We start from the raw sequence: 22,408 nt of genomic DNA on the forward strand, positions 1-22,408 counted from the left end.
TTACGACATAAGGTAAACTTCTTTTAGGTCTCGTAGTTCACGGTCAGTGTCTGTCTTCGGATACTTGGATTGCTTGGACAGTTTTCGGGGCGTTAACGGACACGTCCGTCCTTCTCTCTATCCCCTTTCCTCTAAGCGCGTCTTCGATAGATTCAATTCGAAGATTCGCATGCCATTCCGGAAAACTGGGAACGCGATCGACACACGGAAAACTCGATAGCGCGAACACGTATCGCGACATTCGATCCAGGAAGCTGGTTCCATTCGGAACAAGAGAGGAGCGTGGTCGTTTGCCATTTTGGCACCAACAGAAATTTACGCAAAATCCAATTTTAAATGATATTTGTTTCAAGTCAGTGGTCGTCGTGCAATTAAGAGAGATGATTCGACGAATGTTCGTCCTCCGCCGCTTTGTTGTTATTAATAAGGCTCAAGTACGAATAGCGACGAAACTTTACTCGTTATCCGTCGGCCTAACGATTAGAGCTTGCGTACCGATCATCTCGCGGCTAACAGATTTTTCTCGACTTTTCAGACGAGTCGAGTTCTCGCTTTTGTCCATCCAGAGAAACACCATGGCAGACGAGAGACGAACGCGAGTTACGGAATTGGAGATTTCGCGAGTGAATATCAGTGTCGAAGAAACCGCGAGCCGCGAGCTCTAAGAAAAGGATGCGATCGCGTCGCCAAGAACGAGAAGAGGGAAGAAAGAAGGAGAGCAGAGAGAGAGAGAGAGAGAGAGAGAGAGAGAGAGAATGGGGATGGCGGAGAACGATGACGAGGAGGAGAAAGAAAAAGACGTTTAAGAAGTATACGGAGACGAAGGTTGCGGACGTAAAGCATAAACAGTCGAGGTGCGATTTGACGCGCACTCCGACCATCCAAAGCGCATCTCTCTCTCGTTAAACGTACACTTTAAGAATCCCAAAGAAGCGAGCAACCCGATGGCTGGAATCTGTAAATCTGTCATTGCAGCCATATTCGTGCGGCTGGTACCGCAGGATATGAACTTCTGCTCGTCGTATGCGTTACCGACGTAGATCTGCCCGCTCCTCTTCTTTCGAGATCTTTACATCGAAACGGAAGCATCTCTCTTCCTCTCTTTCCTTCTTTCGGGCGCACACACGCGCGAACGCGCGAACGCGCGAACGCGCGCGTCAACGTTCATTCTCTTCTTCTTCTCGTTTTTCACCCATTCTTACGTCTCGAAATAACAATTGCTCTTTTCCTTCTCTTCTACGGTTCAACAAATTTCTGTCGATTTTCGAAAGCGTTAGTCTCGTCGGTGCGACGAGGATCGTTTCGGAGATTTTCTTGCAAAGGATCCATTTGTTTGCGCGTTGCTTCGAAAAAATTAAAGACTCCGCATATTTGTATTTACAGGAGCGCTCGAATGAGTCAGTGAACGGGGAGCGAAAAACAGTTTCGGTGGAAGGTTCGAAGAGCGGTCGGTAGCTCTCGGCTGCGTGAAAACTATAAAAGCGGTACTCGTCGCACCGCATACCCACGGTATTTCCTTTGGTAGCCGACGATGACAGATTCACGGCTCGTAGGATAACGCAATACCTCACCCCCGAGATGTTTCAGTTTACGGATACACGCGCGCGTTCACCAATTCACGCATTCACGCATCCACGCATCCGCGCGTCCACGCATCCACGCATCCGTGCACGTGCGCGTGCACGTTCGCGCAAACTTTCCATCTTTTTCTTCCATTCCTCGGCTCCTTTTTTTCTTCTATTTAGCAAACGATTCATTTGTCGGTCTTTGATCCGTAGCCATCGGACGACCAGCGGAAAATTGGAGAGATTTATTAAGCGGTCGCGTCCTTTGAAACGCTGTCCATCACCGCGGTGTTGGTTTTACGCGGTGTTCCGTGGCTACGGAGCGATTCGTCGTCTTTCTAATCGCCCCGCGATCTAGGAGGGCTCGCGCCTGTCTATGTCGTTTATCGAATATACCGCACGGTAGGTTCGACGAGCTGCCCGAAATACGTCGAATCGTTCGAAGAAAAGAGGGAAACGGAGGAACCAGCGATACGACGGAAAAGTGAAAAACTCCAGATGCATCTTAGGAGGTCTTCGGGTCGCGCAGCCGGTGGTTGCTCGTCGTTCCCCCTCGCCGCATAAAACGATCCTCTCGAAAAGGTTGCGCTTCCTCGAGGTTTCCCTCGAACCCCCGATTTCTAAATCAGTTTTAACTGCACGCCTCAAACTGCGCTCGAACGTAAGAAGCCGGTTTACGGCGCTCCGCGTTCGCGACTTTCGATCTATCGTCGGAGCGCAGACGGCAACGGAGCGACGTGTCGCTTTGCTGCTCCAGTTATCGAGAAAACGCCTTTTCGAGCGCGTTAAAAGACTCTGTAAGCTCTTTGAGGGGGACCGGTTTTCGCGAACTCGAGTGCCACCAGCAGCGCAATGACACCTAACCCTCGTAAAGCAGAGGTTCAGTTTCACGGGGGCAAGTTGCGCCGACACCTACGAAAAAGATGAAAGAACAACCGAAGATGAGCGGTCGACCGTTTTTATCGCCGGCGCCGTCACGCGTCACCGATCGACGCGGTCTCTCTCTCTCTCTCTCTCTCTCTCTCTACATCCGAAAACTCTACCCTTGCACCGGTTACTTCGAAACGCAACGTGTTCCCCCTTTCTCCTACTCTTCTTTTCCTTTCCCTTCCCTTATACGTGTTTTTCGGCTCGGATTCTACGTGTCCTTTGCGCTCGTTCAATGTCCTTCGCTCGAACGCCTTCTTAGACAATTGCGGAATCGAATAAACGGAAACGGACTTGAACCTTCTCTTCTGAACCATCCCACGCATTAATCCTTAAGATTTCGAATTACGATCGAACCGAAATCGGGAAGCATTCCGGACGCGTTCAGAATTCTTTCTCGAGCAGCGGTTCGTTAGCAATTTATTCGGCCGTTGTGGTTATTTGTTTCGGTACATCAAACGGCATGCACGAATTTGAATTGACGCGAAACCGATTGAAACGATGCCATCCTCTCGAATGACGCTGAACCGACGGCTCTTTTGTTATTTCTGCTGTGCGGTTCGCGACAACGCGCGTAGCTTGCGAACCAAGCGTCTGCGAAACGTTTCGTGAATGCTCTTCGGGAGAAAACCCTCACCGGGAGTCATTAAGGATACGTTCATAATATGTTTACACAACGGGTTCTTCGCGTGGCCATCAATCACAAGTCACGTCGGTTCATCCGTTCTGCCACGCACGGTCACCGACAGAATCGTGTCGTGTCGCGTCTTGTCTTGTCTCGTCTTGTCGCGTCTTGTCGCGTCGCGTCGCGTCGTTTCGCTTCAGATCTTTGAATTCTGTGTCCCTTCGTTGCGTTTCCTTTTGTTTCATTAACGATAGCTCGTCATTTTTTCCAGTCTAGCCGTTCTACGATTGCAGTACCTTTACGCGATTTAAAAGCCAGTACCGTACAATTTTCGCAGGAAACCATGGAAAAGGATGGGGCGGTGATCTTCGGAAGCCGGAATAAGGTGGTTAAATCTGAAATCTGAACTTTGGCTATTTCACGTGATATTTACGTTTATTTTCCACTGGTCTCTTCGTTTGAATAGATACAGAAGATCGTAGAACGCGAACACTCTTGATTTGTTTCGTAACGACAGGAGGTTCTCAACGGGGAGCGAGAGAGAGGGAGAGAGAAAAAGGGAGAGAGAGAGAGAGAGAGAGAAGAACTTAAAAGTAAGTTTCATTGGGAGAAAAATCGTCGAGACGCAATGGCACACGATACTCGGAGAATAATTTATTAAGGCACTTAGTAGCCAAGCTCTCTTATGGGTTGTCACGGTGCGTTTACTTTCCCGACTTGGCTCGAGAGCGTTTTAGGCTCGTTTGGCATTTCAGACACCCTGTATAAATAGATGCACTTTGCTCCTACAAAAGGCACTTTCTTTTTCGATCGTCGAGCCACGGACCTACGACACGCATCGCGATTCGTACCGCGCGATTCGACGCTCGCGAACACCGGCAACGAAGCCGAAACTTCTTTTCACCTCTGCGAGATCCTTCGGTAATCGACGCTTCGAAAATAATCTTCGATAAATGTTATCGACACCTGAATCGTTCTCAGGTACGACGATCCGTCGAAAATGAGTATTCGTCTTGAATAAATAGCAGCTAGGTAGACGCGTTTCTAAGCGTGCCAACAATTTCTCGAGAGACTCGACCGACTTCACCTTCTCGCGGACTTGGATCTTTTCGCTCTTGTTTCCATTTAGCTTACGATAATGTTCTAAATACGATTATAATTTAAACGGGTTTATATTACAGGATACAACCGAGTTGCCGGGACGCGCGATCTTCGATAGAATTTCTTGAAAAGTGCTCGCGAATCTTTGATTCGATGGCTTTCGTACCTTGCCGTTCCGCGTCGCATCCGTGTGGATCGCGCGAACGAATCTTTATCGAAGCGTTTCCTTCGACCTAGGCTAATCGATCGACGGTTCAACCGTTTCTCGGGTAAGTCGAGTCGCATTTTCAATGTTCGCGCAAACTTCTTTTCGGATGGAAGGATTACAGTTATCGTGGCCCGTATAGAGACGCTCCCGAAGTATGCGAATGGGGATGAGTATGGCTATGAGAATGCGTATGGGGATGAGTATGAGGATGCGAATGGGGGTGAGGATGAGGATGGGGATGAGGATGGGGATGGGGATGGCCGTGGGGGTGAGAATGAGGGTGGTGATGCGTATGATGGTGCGGGTGAGGGTGTGGGTGCGGATGCGAGTGCGGATGCGAGTGCGGATGCGAGTGCGGATGATGGGAATGCGAGGGATAATGAACGGAATTGACGTGGCCGGTTGGTTGGCCGTGATGCGTCGAGTACGTCCATGCTCCTGCCGTGCTGGATCCGTAAAACTGATGATGTTCTTGGCCAGATATGCTCGGTATTTGCACGTTTGGAATCGCGTTGACGAAACTAGAGGACAAAACGCTGGTGGAGCCGGTAGCTGGTCGCTTCGCGGGGTTCTGCACGCCGGACACTGCGACCGAATCGCACTCGTCCGACTCGCAATCCCGAAATCCTTTCGCGAACGGATTGCTGGCGATCTTGAGCTGCGTGATCAGGTGATTCTGATAAGCGGTCACCGCCGTGAATCTTGTTTCCGGAAAGGCGAACGTTTTAAAGTTCTCCGTGCGGGGATCCGGGCCGGAACCAGGCGGAGACGGTGCCACGACAACGTGGCATCGTGGCTGATACCGGTGCATCGAATTCAAGATTATCTGAAACGCGAACGAGAACGGATTAGCTGATTATCCGATTGGCCGAATCGCGTCGATTCGAACGAAACAGAGTTCCACGGCGCAGACAATTTCTTCGTAAGTGAGAAGGAACGACCGAACATAAAGGAAAATAAAGAAACACGGATCGGAAAACGCGAAAGAGAACTAAAAGGGAACAAGGAGAAGGAGAAGGAGAAGGAGAAGGAGGAGAAAAAGAAAAGATACACACCAAGACCTTCGTTGTATTAAAGGAAGGGCCACCGCAGGGGGGCGGTCACAATGTTTGACAGCCAGGAGAGACTCGGTGACTAATTAGTGTAAAAACTAACCCCCGAACCTCTCTGGCAACCCGACACCGTCGTTCTTCCTCTTGCACGCACTTACGAGCATATGCTGGCCGGGGCATGTGTCTTTTCGGATATACGAAAGGAAAAGTAAAAGGAACAGGAAAGAAATGGAAAGAGAAGGAAAGAAAAGAAAAGAAGGGAAGAGAAGAGCAGAGGAGAGGAGAGGAGAGGAGAGAAAGGAAAAGTAAAGAAGAGAAAAGCAGCGAATCGGGGGTGGGGAACTTAGAAGAGAAAAAGAAGACTCGTTCTCGCAACACCGGGACAGTGTCGCGCACGTGTGTGCGCGTGTGGTCCGACACTGGGAACCACATTCTTCGACACACCATTTTCCTCCCCTTTTTCCCTTACGAGCAAACCGGTTGATCGGTGGAATCTCAGATACGCGGAAAAACGGCGAGGTTCTCGAAGCTCGTGGTTTGTTCCCAATTTGCCGGATTCGTTGGTCGGTGACGCGTTTCTCGGGTGACGAGAACGGTGCCCAGTGCCCAATTAAGAAGCCGAAGCGTCGAGAGCGTTCAATTTTTTCTCAAAGCTCGGCCAGTAGAGCGTCTTTAAGCATGATTAAACGAACAAACTACTTTGCAACGCGAGAAGAGAAACAACCGCGACTCTCCCCACCGATCGACATTCTTTCCGTCCGAGAGGCGGAGATTAATTCCCGACTGGAAGCCGAATAATCGATGCTATTTCGTATCTCGACCGCCGCGTCTCCCCGCCGCTTTTCGAGCGATTTAGAGAAAAACTCTGTTTAGAGCGTATATTTACGTCTACGCGTTTCCCGACGAGTTATCGCTGCGTAAAATACGATGTTTCCAAACCTCGGAGAGCGTTGATTCGATTCTTTGGTTATATTCGTTTATTCGTTTATTCGTCCATGCGTTTATTCGTTTCCAACGAGTGCGGCGAAAACACTTGGACTCGTAGATTCGATTCGATCTCGGTCGGCGCTACAAGAGCTTATCGACGAAGGTGCTCGAGTTTCGTTTACAGTACTCTATGATGCGGCGCACGAAACCGTAGTCGCTCGAGCTATCGAGGACGCGAATGGACAGCAATAACAGCCAAATCGAGATTAATTCGAAAAAGTCGGGTCGCGACATCGTCTCGAAGAAATGGAACCGCGAACGGTGCGCGAGCAGAGGAAATCGAAGGAGCCGTCGCGCACCTGCCTGCTTCCGATTCTGGACTGGCCGAACCGATTAGAGCGGAACCTGCCCTCGATCGGTCGATCGGTCGATCGATCGATCGGTGGTGGCACGTCCGTATGCCCGAAACTCTGTACGCCCTCCCGTATCCCTCGAGTAGCAATGGTGGCTGACGCGCCGAATTTGGCACGAGTACGTAGGGAACGATTATTTTTGGAGCAACCGCGGGTGCATTAGGACACAATGAAGAGAAACCGAATCAAAAGATTCGCCAAGTTCGATGTACGAAATAAAGCGCGACTAATTGCTCGTTGCGCAACCAACTACCCTTCGCTCCGGATATGATCGGAGGCTGATCGGAATAAGAATAAGAACAAGTTATTTAGAATTTTCAGCTGTATCGGAACGGAGAATTCTTCGGTGCCTGGGCAACTCTTTCGAAAAGCGAAAACCGTAAACACATCTTCCCAGCGTTCCGTCATCTTTCCCAGACTTCCAGAGTTTCGTTTATACTACGCGTGTTTACGTTAGTCGCGTTACGCTCGGTGTAGTTTCTCTATCGGCGTTCCTCGCAGCGACAGGAGAGTGGGATTAATAAAGCGTGGACAGGATAAGATCCAAAGAATATACAAAGTGGAATGCTTGCCACGACACGTACATAAATAGCACGCGAAGAGATATACGATGCTCGTAAAGACGATCGTGGATCGATTGTCCGAATCGGTGAACCGAAGGTGAACGGTCTCTCGTACCTTTCGCCCCGAAACATTTCGCATTTTCGACATTTCATTCCAGAAAAATCCACCATTATCGTATATTCGACCGGACGGATTTCGCGGTTGTCGCGCTCCGAGGAAACCACCGAAAGATGAAACGCAACGCGGTCGATCTTCTCCTCGAAAACGAGCGGATCGTTCTCGGTGTCGTAGGAACGAAACCGCGTCCGACGCATCTTTAATTTCTCACCGAACGATACGCTCGTATCTCAGGTCAATTAAGGCGAACTCGTCCGTAAACGACAAACACGTGGAACGCGAGAACGCGGGAACACCGTACGTGTCACGACGAACCCTCGTCGCTCTACTTTATCGCGTAGGTGTTCTCCGGTTCTTCCGTTGTAACGCGCTCGGAACGAACGCGATGTGCCAGCGGCGAGGCCGATTTCACCGAGATTTACTATCGCGCAAGGAAAATAGCCCCCGCGTCCGTTCGATCGAACCAATCGGAAAGAATTCGATTCGCCGGATTTTCGACTAAAATTGAACGATCGCTTACGTGTCCGTTGTCGTCGAGTTGGTTGTTGGTAAGTTTCAACTTGTCGAAGGAAACTGGTTGCTTCATCCAATGGGTACCGCTCGCAGGACTGTCAGGGTGCACGTGAATCCGAGGGGGTGAAACTGGATCCGCGCGACCGGCGACAACCCAGGCGCTGCTATGAAACGCGTATCGATATCGTTTGTCATCGCAGGGCACAAAATCCATCACCAGCAGATAATCCGTGTTGGGATCCAAACCAAAGAATCGACACTGCGAAGCAATCGGAAGTTCGTTCGTTCGTTCGTTCGTGCGTGCGTGCGTGCGTGCGTGCGTGCGTGCGTGCGTTCGTTCGTTCGTTTGTACATCCGTTTGTCCGTTCGTTCGTTTGTCCGTTTGTCCATTCGTTAGTTCGTTCGTTCGTTCGTTCGTGTTTGTTCGTTCGTTTAGATTTGTAAATGAACGGAAAAGATTAGTTTTCGTCGAAACTCCGAGACGCGGAACTAACGACTCGGTTACCTGAAAGGTTGGAAACATCCTTCTTCCGGCTTTGGTCACAATCATTTCCGTTCCCAATTGATGAAACTCTTCCCAGAGCGGTTTAGCCTCCAGCGCGGCTCCGGCGCCAACCAAAGCGGGGTGAAGCGGTCTTTTCGCAGAAATTTCTTCCGTCGCGCTCCCTGCGTTCTCGCTCGGATGATGATCGCCGTGCTGGCGATTGTTGTTGTTGTTGTCGTTGCGAATCTCCGCGGAACTCGACGACGGTATCGACGACGGTATCGACGACGGTATCGACGACGATATCGACGACGGTATCGACGATGACATCGTCGTCGCGGAAACGCGTGGCATCGTCACGCTTTTCGACGAATTCGGACTGCGAGACCGTTTTATTCTACCCGCGGTCTGCAAGCACGCTGAAACCACATTAATATACTTTTTTTTTTCACTGAAACATCGGAGAAGAAACCGAAGAAAGTAGCGAGAGGTAGCTTGCACGCGTTAATAGCGACGAATGTGCGTATTCCGCGTGCGTATTTTGTTGCGTCGACAACGTACTCTCGAATGGAAATTGGACAAAATGAAAAAGTACCTTCCATTTGCTGCATAGGGGATGGCAGGTTTGCGATCGGCTGAACGTGCTGCGTTTGATGATGCGGGCTCCATTGCTGGTAACAACAATCGGTGGCAATGTCTACTCGCGGTTCGTGTTGCTGTTGCATCCTCAACGATTTTCAACCTACATCGACGATCCCAACTTTTCTCCTCTTGTCTTCCTTTCTCCTTTTCCTCCTCTCGTTCTTCTCAGTTCTTTCCTTCGTTGGCTCTTGTTATTTTTCTAATCGCCAATACAGTTTCCACTCACCGAAACTACGACTACCGACGCCGAACTTGCGTAGCACAAAATCCGCCGGTCCTCCGAGGAACTGCATCGATTCGTTCTTCGATCGGTTCGATAGGATTCCGAATTGGTACTTGATCGGTCACCCGTACTATTAATCGTAAAACGATCTCGCTTCGATCACAACCACTCAACACCTTGAAGCTTCGCTTTTATTGACAGTCTGTCTCCTTTCCCCGAAGAATCGCGAATAATTAGTCGAAAGAAATCGGCATGCGCCACGCGGAAAAGGAACAGCTCGCGCGACGATAAACCAAAGTGAAACGAAACGAAACGAAACGAAACGAAACGAAACGAAACGAGACGAAACGAGACGAGACGAGACGAGACGAGACGAGACGAAATAAAAGAGGAGGAAAAAGAAAATAAATTCGCGAACAACTCGGCGGACGGTTATCATTCGCGGTTGGCCATTAAGCGGTTCCAGGCAATCAGCGAGATTCGAGATCCTAGATGAATATCAGAGGATGCTCGACATCGTCGACGGGCTCTCGCACCTCTCGTCAACAGAACTTGTCCTCACCTCGAGCTCCACACGCTGACAAGGGTTTAAAGTCTCGACTTGAACGCCGCATCGGATGAATCGGAAAGAACTCCCCCGAGTCGACTACACCTCGTGGCTTATCATCGGGACATCATTCTCCAATGCTGTACCTCTCGCCCTCTGTTCCGTTGCAACCTCCCTCTCTCTTTTCCCGAGAATCTCCTCCTCTCGTTTTCGTCGGTGTCCTCTCTCGGCGAGGTACGCCGATCGAGAAACGCGAAGAGGAGGATCGAAAGGAAGGGAAAGTTTCCACGAGGAAGGAGGGGTTTCTTCAAGATCCTCCTACGCGGACACCCACGCTCGACTCGACGGGATACTAACCGCATCCTCTTCCTCCGAATCCCGTGCCAAAAGGCGGAGTCTTCTCGAACGGGAAGAAACGCTTCGCCGCTGCGTGCGCGATCCTCCTTGCTCCTTACCGCTTACTCCTTACTCCTTGTTGTTCCTTCCTTCTTATTTTTCTCTCGTTGCTGCTTACCGGTTGCTCGCTAACAGACGATTCGTTATGTTTCCCTTGTTACTCGGTATTCGCTTACCATACCGCGAACAAACAACTCGGTAAGTTGAATTTAGTCGATTTCTACGATCCGCGAAAAACCAGCGCAACATCCGTAACGTATTCTTGCGGATCTTATTCGCGCACGAAACCTTGGCCGGCTGCTAACTTGAGATTTTCACGTCTTTATCGGCTGTGAATTCCCGAAAGTTTCGGAGATGGAAGACATTTCGAAACAGCGGTTCGGGAAAAAACGACTTTATTCTCTACTGTATAATCAAGAATTCTCTGTTCGGTCGATCGGACAATAATACAATCGATACAATCAAATTATCTTAGCTAAAAATTGTACGTTTACAATTCCTCTGTATAGAATGATTTACGCAGTCGAGGATTGCGCGATTTGTATTGCTCTTGAAAAACTTGCTTACGTTCGAAAACCCGCTTCGAGTTTCAACGAGTAGTTGATTTTGAGTAGGTACTATTTCGAACTCGCCTAGAATCGGGCCTGTAACGTTCAGTTTTCCTTTTTCATAGTAAACCCAAGTACCAAACTGCTTTCGAACCGCACGTCCGAATAAATGGTTCGTATCCGTTTCGAATAACACCGTGATAAACGCATCGTCTGAGAAGGGGTCGGGTTCTTTCGCTCCTACTGTTCTCCGCGCGATACCTCGCACATTTTTATTCGAATATATTCGTCTACACGCGTTGCTGTTGGACGCGCATTGGTTGCTGTCTAGTATTCTAAGGAGCGCTACCGAGAAATGGTATTCTCATCTATGACACGATTTACACTTTTATACGATTCCCCGATGCGGATCGCGTTCTAACGCGCATGCTATTATGTAATGTAACTTGTAACGTTTACTTCGAGAAACGCGGTACTAATCGAGAAATAATATTAATCTGTACATAATACGGATCGTACAAGCAATTTACGTTCTTCTCGTATCAATGTTTCACTATTTCGAACGTTGATATTTTATCGGTAGGAGGTATTCTATTATTTCGATTGATTTTGATTTCGATTGAAAAGTGCATTGAGAAAAAGGCATTTCTTATTTCTTATCTCCTATTTCTTACTTACTCGTTATTTCTTATTTCTTATTTCTTATTTCTTACTTGTTATCTCTTATTCGAAATTTGTCGTTTGTAATACCGTATCCGCCTTAATACTATTCCCGTGTTAGTATTACTCTGAATGTAAAAAGTCGCAAAGTAGCAAACGTTGCTGGATCGAAAATGGAAAATCGGAAATCGAAACGGATCAATTATCGGGGTAAACGGCCACGTACGCGTGGCGCTGTGATACGCGGCATCTTGTGTCATAGATGGGAACGTTGTCGGAAGTTTCTCTCGGAAATTCTCAGAGCAATTCGCTTGGACAAGTATTTTGCGCTGACCGATGTAATTACGTACGAAATGCCGACAAGATATATCGATAAATATCGTCGAATCGAGAAGAAAGTTGTCTCGTTAGTCGCCGAAGAGTACGAAAACGAGGACGCAGATGAAGGCGAAGGTGAAGGCGAAGGCGAAGGCGAAGGCGAAGGCGAAGGCGAAGGCGGAGGCGGAAACGAAAACGAAAACGAAAATTCAAACAAAAGACAAAAATAGGATGAACGAGTATTTTTCGTGAATTTTATTTATAAAATAGAAATTAATGTACAAGTACAGGATACAGGGTACGGGGAGGCAGTCGTAATATCGGTGTTGCTTGTCGTGCCGATTTTTATGGTACGGCATAATGTGATAGATTCCTTTCATACGCGACCTTTAGCAATATCATTCGAGGAGATTGGGTTTGCGATCTAGACGGTGCAGATGAAACAGCGTGTCGAGAAAATGAATGAAATCAATAATATAGTGTAAACGTTAACGATGAGATTAATGAAATTCCTCCCAAGGAAAACTCGGGATAGTTATTAATTAATTATACGATGAAATCCTTAGAAATCGGGGTTTCTTTTTACGTTTCTCCTTCCTTCCGTCGCGCGTGTACACATCTACACAACGTGGCTACTCCAATTATACACATTTACAGCATGCTCTTACTTTAACGTTATTATTACAATTCCCTTCAGAAAATTAATGATCGCGTTGTTGCGCATCGAATCAAATTCGGAGAATTTCCTCCCGCGGATAGTTGCCGTTGCTCGCGGGATTCCTAAAAGAATCGAATGTTAACCAATTCTCGAACGCGTGCACTTTCCTTTCCTTTTCTTTCCCGCATCAGTGCCACGCGAAATCGATTTCTTTCCACTGAACGACCAATACAATACGATACCTATACTTTTTATAATTTATCAAAATTCAAGTATAAAAGCACATTCTACAAAAGCGGTTTTGTTCGAGGAAGTTTTACCTACATGTCGTTTACAAATTTTGTGCATTTTACAGAAATATAATCAAGCCATAACTATGTATCGTACCTGAAACACTTATCGCGACGATTATTTCTACGTATACCGCGACATTTTATGTATACGTCGACGCACAACCACTGTGACAAGTAGAGTAGAGTTATGCCAACGAAGAATGGCACAATCAACTTGTCCCTGCCTACGTTTCAATCGTACCGCGTGTCTTCTCAAAACATCGGAAAAATCTCAAAGCGACAAATCAAGGACAAACTGTTTGCTAACTACCCTTTTGTCATTTCTGGCAACGACATTCTTTTCTTCTCGAAAAATTTCGTCTAACAGTGATCTATCAAGTTTTCTAATCTAACTGGGAGTAATCCAACTTGGCATGTTAGCTCTCTTTCGTCAATATAGCTTTCCAATCTTTCATTCATCCTTTTCTCTCTCTCTCTCTCTCTCTCTCTCTCTCTCTCTCTCTGAACTGTGTGCCCTATCGACGCACACAGTTCTTCCTTTTACTCGACGATCGATGCCTCTCTCCGTCGTGTTTCTTCTTTTCTTAATGCGTCACTGATAATGTCGATAATGGCTTATTCGATTTCACTGTAACTTCGAAAGCAAGATGCCGATAGTGTTGACAATTATTGAGCGATGCCAGGAAAAATAACAATAACGTCTTTCCTCGTACAAAAACTTGATCGAGTCATAAAAGATGGTAAGATTCAAGGGAGGAGTTGTTGTTTCGAAGTTGTAAGCATTGCGTTCAAAGAAGGGGGCAGGGGTGAAAAAGAAATCTAAGGATTTCACTTCTTCTTGCTCTTGTTATTTCCACCTCGCGGAGGCGTCACTGGTCTACCTGCGTTCAGGCCACCGTAATTTAATTTCTTTTTGTCGGCTGGCTTCAAAATTTGGAAACTGCACATCAGAGTTTCATCCACGGACATCATAGCTCCGGCATTGTCAAACTCGCCGCAGTAGTTTGGTGCCGAGAACAAAGTAACCAACTGCCTTTTCGCGAAGAATTCGTAGCCGTCTTCTACAACCTGAAATTTCCATCAATGTTCAGACATGTTCGACACTCCAGAAATTTTCTACGTGTTAGACTTGAGCATTCGTTGCTAGGGAAGCGAGTGACCGAGAGCACCGAGAACCGTGTTAGTTGCGATCAAATCTTTCCAGAAGTAAATCATGAATCGATTAATAATAAACACAGCGCTAAATTGAACGATGCATTCTGGCACACATACCTGATGAGCACGACATATCAGGTCAAAATCGTGCTTATGTAAAAATTTGGCAACAACTTCGGCTCCAAATGTGAACGAGACGCCACGGTCGTTTTCTCCCCAACCCATCGTGTCCTTGTCCGGATCCGACCACAACAAATCGCATAGCAACCCTTGGTCGGGTACGTCGGTTGGTCGCATGATACGCCTAATCTGTTCCATGTGTTGAAGGTCTGGACTCAGACCTCCATGACAGCAAAAGATTTTTTCGTCGACTATAGCGGCGACCGGTAAACAGTTGAAACAGTCCGTAAACGTTTTCCACAATTTAATGTTGTAACGACGTTTACCTGTACCGCAGAATCACATCAATTTACCTAACAAACGAAACGCACAACGATACTACAGACTTTTCAAAAAAATCACTTACATTCATCGTAAAATCCATATATCCTGTTAATAGATGCGCATTCGTGATTACCGCGAAGTAAAAAAAAGTTCTCTGGATATTTGATCTTGTAGGCAAGAAGAAGACAAATTGTTTCCAAAGACTGTTTTCCTCGATCGACGTAATCTCCTAAGAAAAGATAATTGCTCTCTGGTGGGAATCCACCATATTCGAACAGTCGTAGCAAATCATAGTATTGTCCATGAATATCGCCTTCGAACAAGAAACATCTTGTGAATATATATGAATGCAAACAAGTAGTCGTACATATGCATCAACGTAGCTAGTAGAACATACATTTTTATGCTTATGAGAAACATTCTGTTCAAACGATTTAATAATGTTTGTAAATTGTTGCATTTTAGTTATTTTCATCTATTGCAAATACAAGTATCCATAGTTGATCGATTACGATAACTGTACAGGATTAAAAGACCCGCATGTTCGTTAACTTACCACAGATTTTAAGCGGAGCTTCCAGCTCCAATAGAATTGGTTGCGATAAAAATATTTCACGTGATTTCAAACATAGTCCCTTTATTTCACCTTCCGTCAACTGTACATTCTTCCCAGGTCTGGCTCCCCGTACTAAAAGATTAATTTATTTTCATTTACATATGAACCTTGAAGCGCTATATCGATCGTGACTGTAGGAAAGTAACAACGGGATCATTTTCATCCAATGGCCGCATAAATACATCATAAGGGGAATTAAGTATTTTTCAACTCGGACTCGTTTAACTGTTTACAATGGGTGACTATGTATTGCTCTTAAAGCAGAAAGACTGCCAAAATCTCATCGGACGACAAAATTTCTGCTTAAAGACCCAAGCTGTAAGCACAGGTAAGCGGAGCAGGTATTGAAAATTTCCGTGTATACTACAATAGCAATCCACTACAGTTCATTGTAACAGCCTCGTCCGATACAATATTATTCCATGTAAACAAACAGCGGTAGAATTAGTTGAAGTTTTTCTAATTAGACGTATTTAAAGACAGTTGCGTAACCGAGCAAAGAAAAGTAGACACAATAGAAAGAAGATAAGAGAAAGAAAATTGAAATGAAATAAAAGGCAAATCGGTACGGTATTCCGAATAGACTGCAGAGTGGATTGTAGTGGTCAGTTGGTCACGTTCTACCGAAATACGAAGATGGAGAAAAAGAGAATAGAAGAGTAAGAAAGGGTGAGGCGGATGGGTAAGACAGTTTTGTACCACGATACCCCCCACCCGCGCCCCCCGCACACCCCCCACCATCCCCTCAAAGAGAACAAACAGGGCAGAGAAACTTTACCTTCCAAGAGCCGAGCTATAATGTCGTCGATATTCAATTTGTCGGATTCAGCCATCGGGCCGAGGTTTCGTACGCGTCCCGGGCTTGACACACACCACCTTTCTTCGAGGATGACCTTTGATTTTCTCGGATTTCGCTGGTATCACGTACAGCAGTCAATCGCATTCGCGGTTTCGGACAAAGTATCCGTAATGGCCGCCCGGACAACCGCGCACTCCACTCCCTTTTACCCCCTCCTCGGACGACTCCCTCTTTCCTGCTCGATACAGTTCGACCGCTCGATTCATCGAGCATGCTCTGCGCAACCACGAATCATATAAAACACATAGTTGTCCAACGCGTTTCTGAACCATTTCAAAATGACGTACCGAAATACGTGACTACCAAATACTTGCTGCGCAATCCCTTTGAAAATTTCGGTTCAAGTTCAACGTAACATTTGTTGGTGCCTAGTGGTACGTACCGTTTCTGTTTACGATTCATCCACGCAGAATCGTAATAACTAGTAGGATACTTTTCATTTTATTTCCATATACCACGAATGCAGATCTCACGCGGAATATTATTTTATCGAATAAATTACTAGATACTCCCATTCCAAGAATCCCCGAAGTCCTTCACAAAAATCCCCATAAGCTGCAACCGTCTGAACTGCGTATCTTCAGTCTGTGTTAATTGGCCGATACTTTCAGTATTTTCCTATAGATGACGCTAGACACGTTCTCCATCGTATTTATTATTATACAGAAAAATCAGTAAATATTAATAAGAAATCGCGGGAATTCAACAATTAAACTGACATTTCTATAAAATACATATATATGTCCATAAATTACATAATTCGCTGTATTTTCGGAAATACTATACTATATTTGTAAAGTTAACGGACCGAGGAACGCAATTATTTCAACCGTCGACATATCGGTAAGTACTTAAATATATTTTTTTAGTTAAATGTACACAATTGCTTTCGTAATTTTGAGTTCTTAAACCACCGTTTGACCTTTTATTTCTACCTTTATCATTTCATAATGTATGACTGTTAGTTAACGAAGGCACAAACAAAATAGCTTCGAGTATGTACCTGTAAGGAAGTACTGTACTTAGTTGGACATTTATCTCAATCGTAAACTTATTATTTTTAATTAATTTGTCCTTGTATTTTACCTTCATAAATCTATTAAAAACTAAAGCGTTTGCAAAGTTTTACTTTTTAGGTACTAAACTGATTTCCTAGAATAATTTAACATGTATTTCTAGCCAATAGGATTCAGTAATACTGAATGTTATCACTAGAAACTTACTATATATGTACATATTATATGTATATATATATATATATATATATATATATATATATATATGTGTGTGTGTATGTACATATATATGCCGTATCGTGAATGCTGTAAAGTCCAATATCGTACGATATCTCGATTTGCTATTAAACACACCGGAGTTGGCGGTATCTGTTAATTGAACGAAGAATTTCCTTTGCGAAACCCACAAAAGATGCCCGAAAACGTGGTAAATATATTTTTGTCTGTATTTGTACATTAACCTTATTAAAAGATATTACCGTTTATTGTTTAGTAAATTGATACTGTAGGTTATATTACCTCATTCTTTTGAAAACAAAATACGATAGTTATAATTCACATGTTATCTTTATTTAATTGATCCGGCATAACATATATTTCACTTTCGTCGAGCACTAGGGAAAACTATTATAAATATCGGCGTATGCTTTGATAATTCCGATAAGCGTTCAGCAAACTTGGAACGAATATTTTGAGCATTTTTTCGATAGTGTACCATCGAAACTAGTTTATTAGTTTGCGTGTAAAAATTATTTTCTGTTATTTTCCAGTTAAACGGGGATCATGTTGATACAAAAACTGCTAATTGCGAATCTCAAGACAACGAAGAAGATGGTACCGACAATGATATACATTTTGAACCAATAATTTCCTTACCCTTAATAGAAGTGTCCAATAACGAAGAGGATGAAGTTGAGATGATAAAAATGTACATTCATATTATACAAAACTGACGATTCGTGTTTTCTATTAACGTCGAGTGTATCATTTTTAGGAGGGCAAAATTATATCGTTACGATTCATCCAATAATCCTGCCGAATGGAAGGAACGTGGAACAGGTGAAGTAAAGTTACTACGACATAAAACCAAAAATACTGTGAGGGTTGTAATGAGAAGAGACAAGACGTACAAAATCTGCGCCAATCATTTTATAACTCCTTGGATGGAATTAAAGCCAAACTGTGGCAGCGACAGAGCATGGGTATGGAGCGTACTGGCAGATTATGCGGACGAACAACTTAAACCAGAGTTGCTCGCGATACGATTTGCAAACGCGGAAAGTATGTTTAGCATTGTTATTAAGAAACATTAATAGAGATAGGAATCGATGTAATTAATGTAACTAATATAATGAATGTTTCTCTTTAAAAAAGATGCATCTGTTTGGAAAGAAGCATTCGAAAAGGCAAAGAAAATAGTAGGTTCCGAATGTGAAATATATGCCGGGAAAAACGACATGGATGAAAAACACGTGGAAAGCGATAGCGAACCTTCCAGCGATGTAAGTTATAGCGAAAGTACCGACAACGATGAACAAGGAAAAAAGCAATCGGAAAACGAGAGTTTACAACTTGAAAATAGCCAAATTGGAAAAACAAATAAGGAACATGACATAGCGAAAGTATCACGCGAGCTCGAAGAATTACAGGTGAAAGACATTGAAGAAAAGTAAGGGATCGTTCTCGGTGAAATGATGGCATTGATAAAGAAGAAAAAAACATAGAAGAAGAAGAAGAAGAAGAAGAAGAACAACAACAACAACAACAACAACAACAACACATTCCGATGTAAATTGATACGCATGCATGTGCTTAAATATTGAGCATCGAACGTAACGTAGGAAAACTTTATAGCAATAATTTTATTAAACAGGTGGAATAAACTTCGAATTTACGAATAAGACAATATTTATAAGAATGTTGTACATTATCTGTGATCTTTTAGCGGAAAATATTTTAACATTTATACTATTAAAGAAGAAAAGAAAAGAAAAAGAGTAACTTGAAGGATCTATGGAGTTGAACAACATCAACAGCAACAAGAAAATAGTATAGAGAACGACTAATACGAGCAAGGACATATAAGAATTTTATTCGATTACAGTCTTATTAAATTTTCTTGAAATGTTCCTATTTTGGTACAGAACGTGTGCGAAACGATGTCAAGATGTAATTGTTTGTGGTTGCGCTCTATTAACATGTTTACGAATTCGATACTATTTTGAAATACTTTACTTTTGTTTAATTCCATTTTCCCAAACTTGTCACGCCTGTATAAATGACGACATGGAATAGCGTGGAATGTTTCAAGTAAGATACAAACAAACAAACAAACTCTGAAATGTATCGGTTAACATTTTCTGTAGCAATTTAGTGTTGAGATTTTTGTAACAACACGTACGGGTAAGTTTGTATGTATCTAGGTGATAATTTCTTACAATTCGTCTCTGCGCAAGAACGAATGTAAAATATTGCGCCTTTCCTCCATGGTGCGTTTCTTCTCGTTCGATAGTTTACCTTTCAGAATACCCTCTATTCTCGTTTGTTCGGTTTGAACGAATACATCGCCTTTTTCTAATATTCTTTCCATGGTCTTTACGTAAACTTTAGCTGCTGCTCGCTGCGCATCGGGCAATGTTTCTTCGAAAACTTTTGCTTTGCTCAGTATCTCCTATGGAAGAAAATGTTGTTAATAGTATAGCCGATTCCATCGGACTTTGGTAATATTGTTTCGATCGAGATTACCTTTCTTTCTTTTTCTCTGCTGGATTTGAATTCCTCCGCGAGTCTGTCCAGTTGTTCGACGCAGCCTGGCAAACCGAGATACACGGCCGACTTAGTTTTGATGAATCTCTTGAGATTGTCCGCGGTAAATTGGTTCTCTTTGTCGGTGACGAAAGGAATGGGTTCTGTTTTCCCTTGTAGAAAGAGCAAAACCGCGGGAAACGCTTCCGAGTTGATCTTGTAACGGGCAGCTAAATCGGAATTGTCTTTATTTCCGTAATCCTTCACTCTGACTTCGGCTACCAAAAGATCGTTGGCGTCTTTCGTGGCTGCGGCTATTTGATCGTACTGCTCGTGTTTCTCCCCGTATGGGAATGCTACATCGAACTTTACTAACGCCGCTTTGAATTTCGGAATTACCTGTACACCGTAACATAACTGCTATATTATTCGTATTCTCGTATCGATGCCTAGAAGCATATGTACGTATCGTTAAGCGATGTCTCTTATTTTACCGTTTCTCCTTTATATTTCTATTACTTTTCTATTCTGAATAAATTTGATAAACATTTAGATTGTCGAGATTAGACGCGTAAAGACGTATGCGGATGTCAGTTGGGCATCTTGCATCCATGGCAACCAATTACTCGGCCGTGTTCGGAAAGAGGAAGAAAAGAAAAATCGGTGTATCTCTGCGGATCTCTCTCTGTCTCTTTGCGCGAAAGAAAGAGAAACGAAAGAAACGAAAAGGTACCTTGTCGAAGGAATACGAGTCCAAAGAGACGCATCCTTTGCAGTCCTCTGCAGAGGCTGTTCCAATGATAAGAAGAGTAACTGCGATCGATGGAAGCATCATAGAAAAAGAAACGACGAGAATCTATCGTATATTTAGAGCCGTGGTTCACTCGTGGCAGACGATAATATAATTGGAATGGAAAAACGGCGGACGGAAATCGTTGTTGTTGACGCGTGCGGCTTATACTCTGCGATTGCTCCCGATTTATCGACAAATCAGCGATATATACTCGAATATCGGGTTGCCAGTTAATAATTCGTAAATGCGGTTCCAAGTGCGACGACGAAAGAACGAGTAACGAGTAATATTGCAAGCACTTTTCTCCGTCGCCGGTTCCAATTCCAACCAACCTTAACCTATCGTTCCACGTACGAACGCGGCTCGACCACGGCAACCGAGTGCGCGTTGTTCAGGTGGATGCGACGCGAGCGCTCCGTCGCTGTCGATTCGACTTGACTCGACTCGACTCGACACGACTCGATTCGATTCGATTCGATTCGATTCGATTCGATTCACCTTCGAATCGACCGATAACGCGAGCCGAGAGAGCGCGTTACTCGACTCGAACGACGATTTACCGCTGCCACATCTCCGCTTCTCTACCGATCGAGAATCGACAATAGAAAATGGAGAATGGAGAATGGAGAATGGATTAGGATGGATTATGGAGAATGAATGATCAAGGATATGGATTTAGAGAATAAACATTGCAACTTATCTCTCGTATAATTATCGGTATCTGAGAAATTCTAGCAATAAAGAAAAGTCCTTTTCGATACCGCGACGAATACGTAAGTACAAAGTATTTATGAAACTTGTCGAGTACCCAGCTGCGTACATGCAAACTTATTCTCGCATACGCGAAGCATCGTTGTCGTTAGTTTCGAGAAAAAAAGATGGAGCGGCGAAGAATCGATTGGTACCGCCCCCAGTGTAGAGACTCGAGAAGGGAAATTTGTGAAAATTGCAATCCTGTCGCCGAACAAGTTTCGAGAAACCTTACGCGTGCATTTACGAAACGTATCCGACTTTCGTGGAGGGATGTCGATAACGCTACGGTACGGTCTGCGTGTACTTGCTATCTCGAAGAATGCATATATGATTCATTGAAAAGTAAATTGTTGAATTTCGGGAAGGGAAAAGGTAGAATATCAGCAGGTCGAAAGACGTTCAACGACCAGGCTGTTTTCAGGTGGAACGCTATCTATAACTGCTATCGTGACCGAGGACCGCGAACAAAATGAAATGTAAACAGTTTCTAAACGACTCGTAAACAGCGTGGATACAGCGTGGATACGGCGTGGGCACGACTCGGACAGGACACGGAAAACCGTAGGACACGAAAAAGGAACGCGGAGGCGGTGTATATCGGCTCGAAGAATTGGAACAGTAGGAACGAGGAGAAGAGAAGCGTAGGACAGTACGTATGGGGTGTAGATGGAAGAGTGGGTAAGGGAGGGTATTTGCCACTAGAGAACAGGTATCCGCCGTAGGCGTCGTACGTTCATTGATAAGCGTATAACGCCCCGTGCCTTAGACGCGTGACGTCACGCGATCACAGCAACGCCTGCGCTTCGTCCAGGACCGTGCCTTTTATTCCGCGAGCCTCGCTCCGCGAACCTTTGTCTCTCGATTCGCCTCCGGCCAACGCGCGACTTTTATTCGAACCTCACCGCGTGCACAGAGCGAGCGCGATCGTAAATCCATCGAAAGAGGAGGGACACTCGTGGACTCGAGCGTCCGCGAGCCTCCGTGGAATTTCTTTCGGAGTACGCGGCGGATGGAACTTTGGCGTAAATCGCGATACGGTAAATCACGATTGAAAGATTACGGCTGCGCACATGTTGGATCATGGATGCAACAGAGAGAAAGAGAGAACAGAAAAAAGGAGCCAGTAACCGACGCGAATCAAAGGATTCTCGTACTCCGGACTCTTTCGTACGGCTAAAGAATTTACGCATGCTCTGACCGCGGTTCTTAGTTGTACGGGCTATGTAGATGCATTTCATACGACGTT

General features: G+C 44.9%; 4 protein-coding genes across 7 annotated transcripts; 1 reads left to right on the forward strand and 3 right to left on the reverse strand.

The window, feature by feature from the left end:
* Positions 1 to 3,477: 3,477 nt before the first annotated feature.
* On the reverse strand, positions 3,478 to 10,177 carry LOC116430215 (uncharacterized). 3 transcript variants are annotated; one of them, XM_076368242.1, is made up of 5 exons: positions 9,924 to 10,177; positions 9,092 to 9,337; positions 8,518 to 8,915; positions 8,020 to 8,271; positions 3,478 to 5,252 (listed from the first exon to the last, which is right to left on the reverse strand). In XM_076368242.1, the coding sequence occupies exons 2-5, from the start codon at positions 9,219 to 9,221 to the stop codon at positions 4,548 to 4,550; spliced, it is 1,485 nt and encodes a 494-aa protein (XP_076224357.1). In that variant the 5' UTR covers positions 9,222 to 9,337; positions 9,924 to 10,177; the 3' UTR covers positions 3,478 to 4,547. The 3 variants fall into 3 exon arrangements, with proteins under 3 accessions (XP_076224357.1, XP_076224356.1, XP_076224355.1); XM_076368241.1 differs by having other exon boundaries at positions 9,092 to 9,491; XM_076368240.1 differs by having other exon boundaries at positions 9,092 to 10,177.
* Positions 10,178 to 12,057: 1,880 nt separating this feature from the next.
* Positions 12,058 to 16,409, reverse strand: LOC116430216 (serine/threonine-protein phosphatase PP1-gamma catalytic subunit A). 2 transcript variants are annotated; one of them, XM_076368478.1, is made up of 6 exons: positions 16,238 to 16,409; positions 15,775 to 16,071; positions 14,937 to 15,068; positions 14,463 to 14,693; positions 14,054 to 14,382; positions 12,058 to 13,849 (listed from the first exon to the last, which is right to left on the reverse strand). In XM_076368478.1, the coding sequence occupies exons 2-6, from the start codon at positions 15,827 to 15,829 to the stop codon at positions 13,610 to 13,612; spliced, it is 987 nt and encodes a 328-aa protein (XP_076224593.1). In that variant the 5' UTR covers positions 15,830 to 16,071; positions 16,238 to 16,409; the 3' UTR covers positions 12,058 to 13,609. The 2 variants fall into 2 exon arrangements, with proteins under 2 accessions (XP_076224593.1, XP_076224592.1); XM_076368477.1 differs by having other exon boundaries at positions 16,143 to 16,409.
* On the forward strand, positions 16,089 to 19,100 carry LOC116430190 (ran-specific GTPase-activating protein). Its single transcript, XM_076368479.1, has 6 exons — positions 16,089 to 16,229; positions 16,467 to 16,698; positions 17,035 to 17,298; positions 17,642 to 17,799; positions 17,866 to 18,152; positions 18,246 to 19,100. The coding sequence occupies exons 3-6, from the start codon at positions 17,284 to 17,286 to the stop codon at positions 18,542 to 18,544; spliced, it is 759 nt and encodes a 252-aa protein (XP_076224594.1). The 5' UTR covers positions 16,089 to 16,229; positions 16,467 to 16,698; positions 17,035 to 17,283; the 3' UTR covers positions 18,545 to 19,100.
* wbl (endoplasmic reticulum protein 29-like protein wbl) lies at positions 18,941 to 20,835 on the reverse strand. Its single transcript, XM_031983976.2, has 3 exons — positions 20,350 to 20,835; positions 19,617 to 20,015; positions 18,941 to 19,542 (listed from the first exon to the last, which is right to left on the reverse strand). The coding sequence occupies exons 1-3, from the start codon at positions 20,449 to 20,451 to the stop codon at positions 19,306 to 19,308; spliced, it is 738 nt and encodes a 245-aa protein (XP_031839836.1). The 5' UTR covers positions 20,452 to 20,835; the 3' UTR covers positions 18,941 to 19,305.
* Between the last annotated feature and the right edge of the window lie 1,573 nt (positions 20,836 to 22,408).

Source organism: Nomia melanderi, chromosome 6, assembly GCF_051020985.1.
Source record: "Nomia melanderi isolate GNS246 chromosome 6, iyNomMela1, whole genome shotgun sequence".
NCBI lineage: Eukaryota > Metazoa > Arthropoda > Insecta > Hymenoptera > Halictidae > Nomia > Nomia melanderi.

Coding starts and splice junctions, on each gene's coding strand:
- wbl (XM_031983976.2), bottom strand. CDS start 20,451: ATGATGCTTCCATCGATCGCAGTTACTCTTCTTATCATTGGAACAGCC. Junction 20,016..20,349: donor ACTCGTATTCCTTCGACAAG/GTACCTTTTCGT, acceptor TACGGTGTACAG/GTAATTCCGAAATTCAAAGC. Junction 19,543..19,616: donor GCAGAGAAAAAGAAAGAAAG/GTAATCTCGATC, acceptor TTTCTTCCATAG/GAGATACTGAGCAAAGCAAA.
- LOC116430190 (XM_076368479.1), top strand. Junction 17,800..17,865: donor GAAGTTGAGATGATAAAAAT/GTACATTCATAT, acceptor TATCATTTTTAG/GAGGGCAAAATTATATCGTT. Junction 18,153..18,245: donor ACGATTTGCAAACGCGGAAA/GTATGTTTAGCA, acceptor TCTTTAAAAAAG/ATGCATCTGTTTGGAAAGAA.
- LOC116430215 (XM_076368242.1), bottom strand. CDS start 9,221: ATGCAACAGCAACACGAACCGCGAGTAGACATTGCCACCGATTGTTGT. Junction 8,272..8,517: donor GGATGTTTCCAACCTTTCAG/GTAACCGAGTCG, acceptor ATTGCTTCGCAG/TGTCGATTCTTTGGTTTGGA. Junction 5,253..8,019: donor AACTCGACGACAACGGACAC/GTAAGCGATCGT, acceptor TTCGCGTTTCAG/ATAATCTTGAATTCGATGCA.
- LOC116430216 (XM_076368478.1), bottom strand. CDS start 15,829: ATGGCTGAATCCGACAAATTGAATATCGACGACATTATAGCTCGGCTC. Junction 15,069..15,774: donor TATAGCTCGGCTCTTGGAAG/GTAAAGTTTCTC, acceptor TTAATCTTTTAG/TACGGGGAGCCAGACCTGGG. Junction 14,383..14,462: donor ATATGGATTTTACGATGAAT/GTAAGTGATTTT, acceptor TCTGCGGTACAG/GTAAACGTCGTTACAACATT.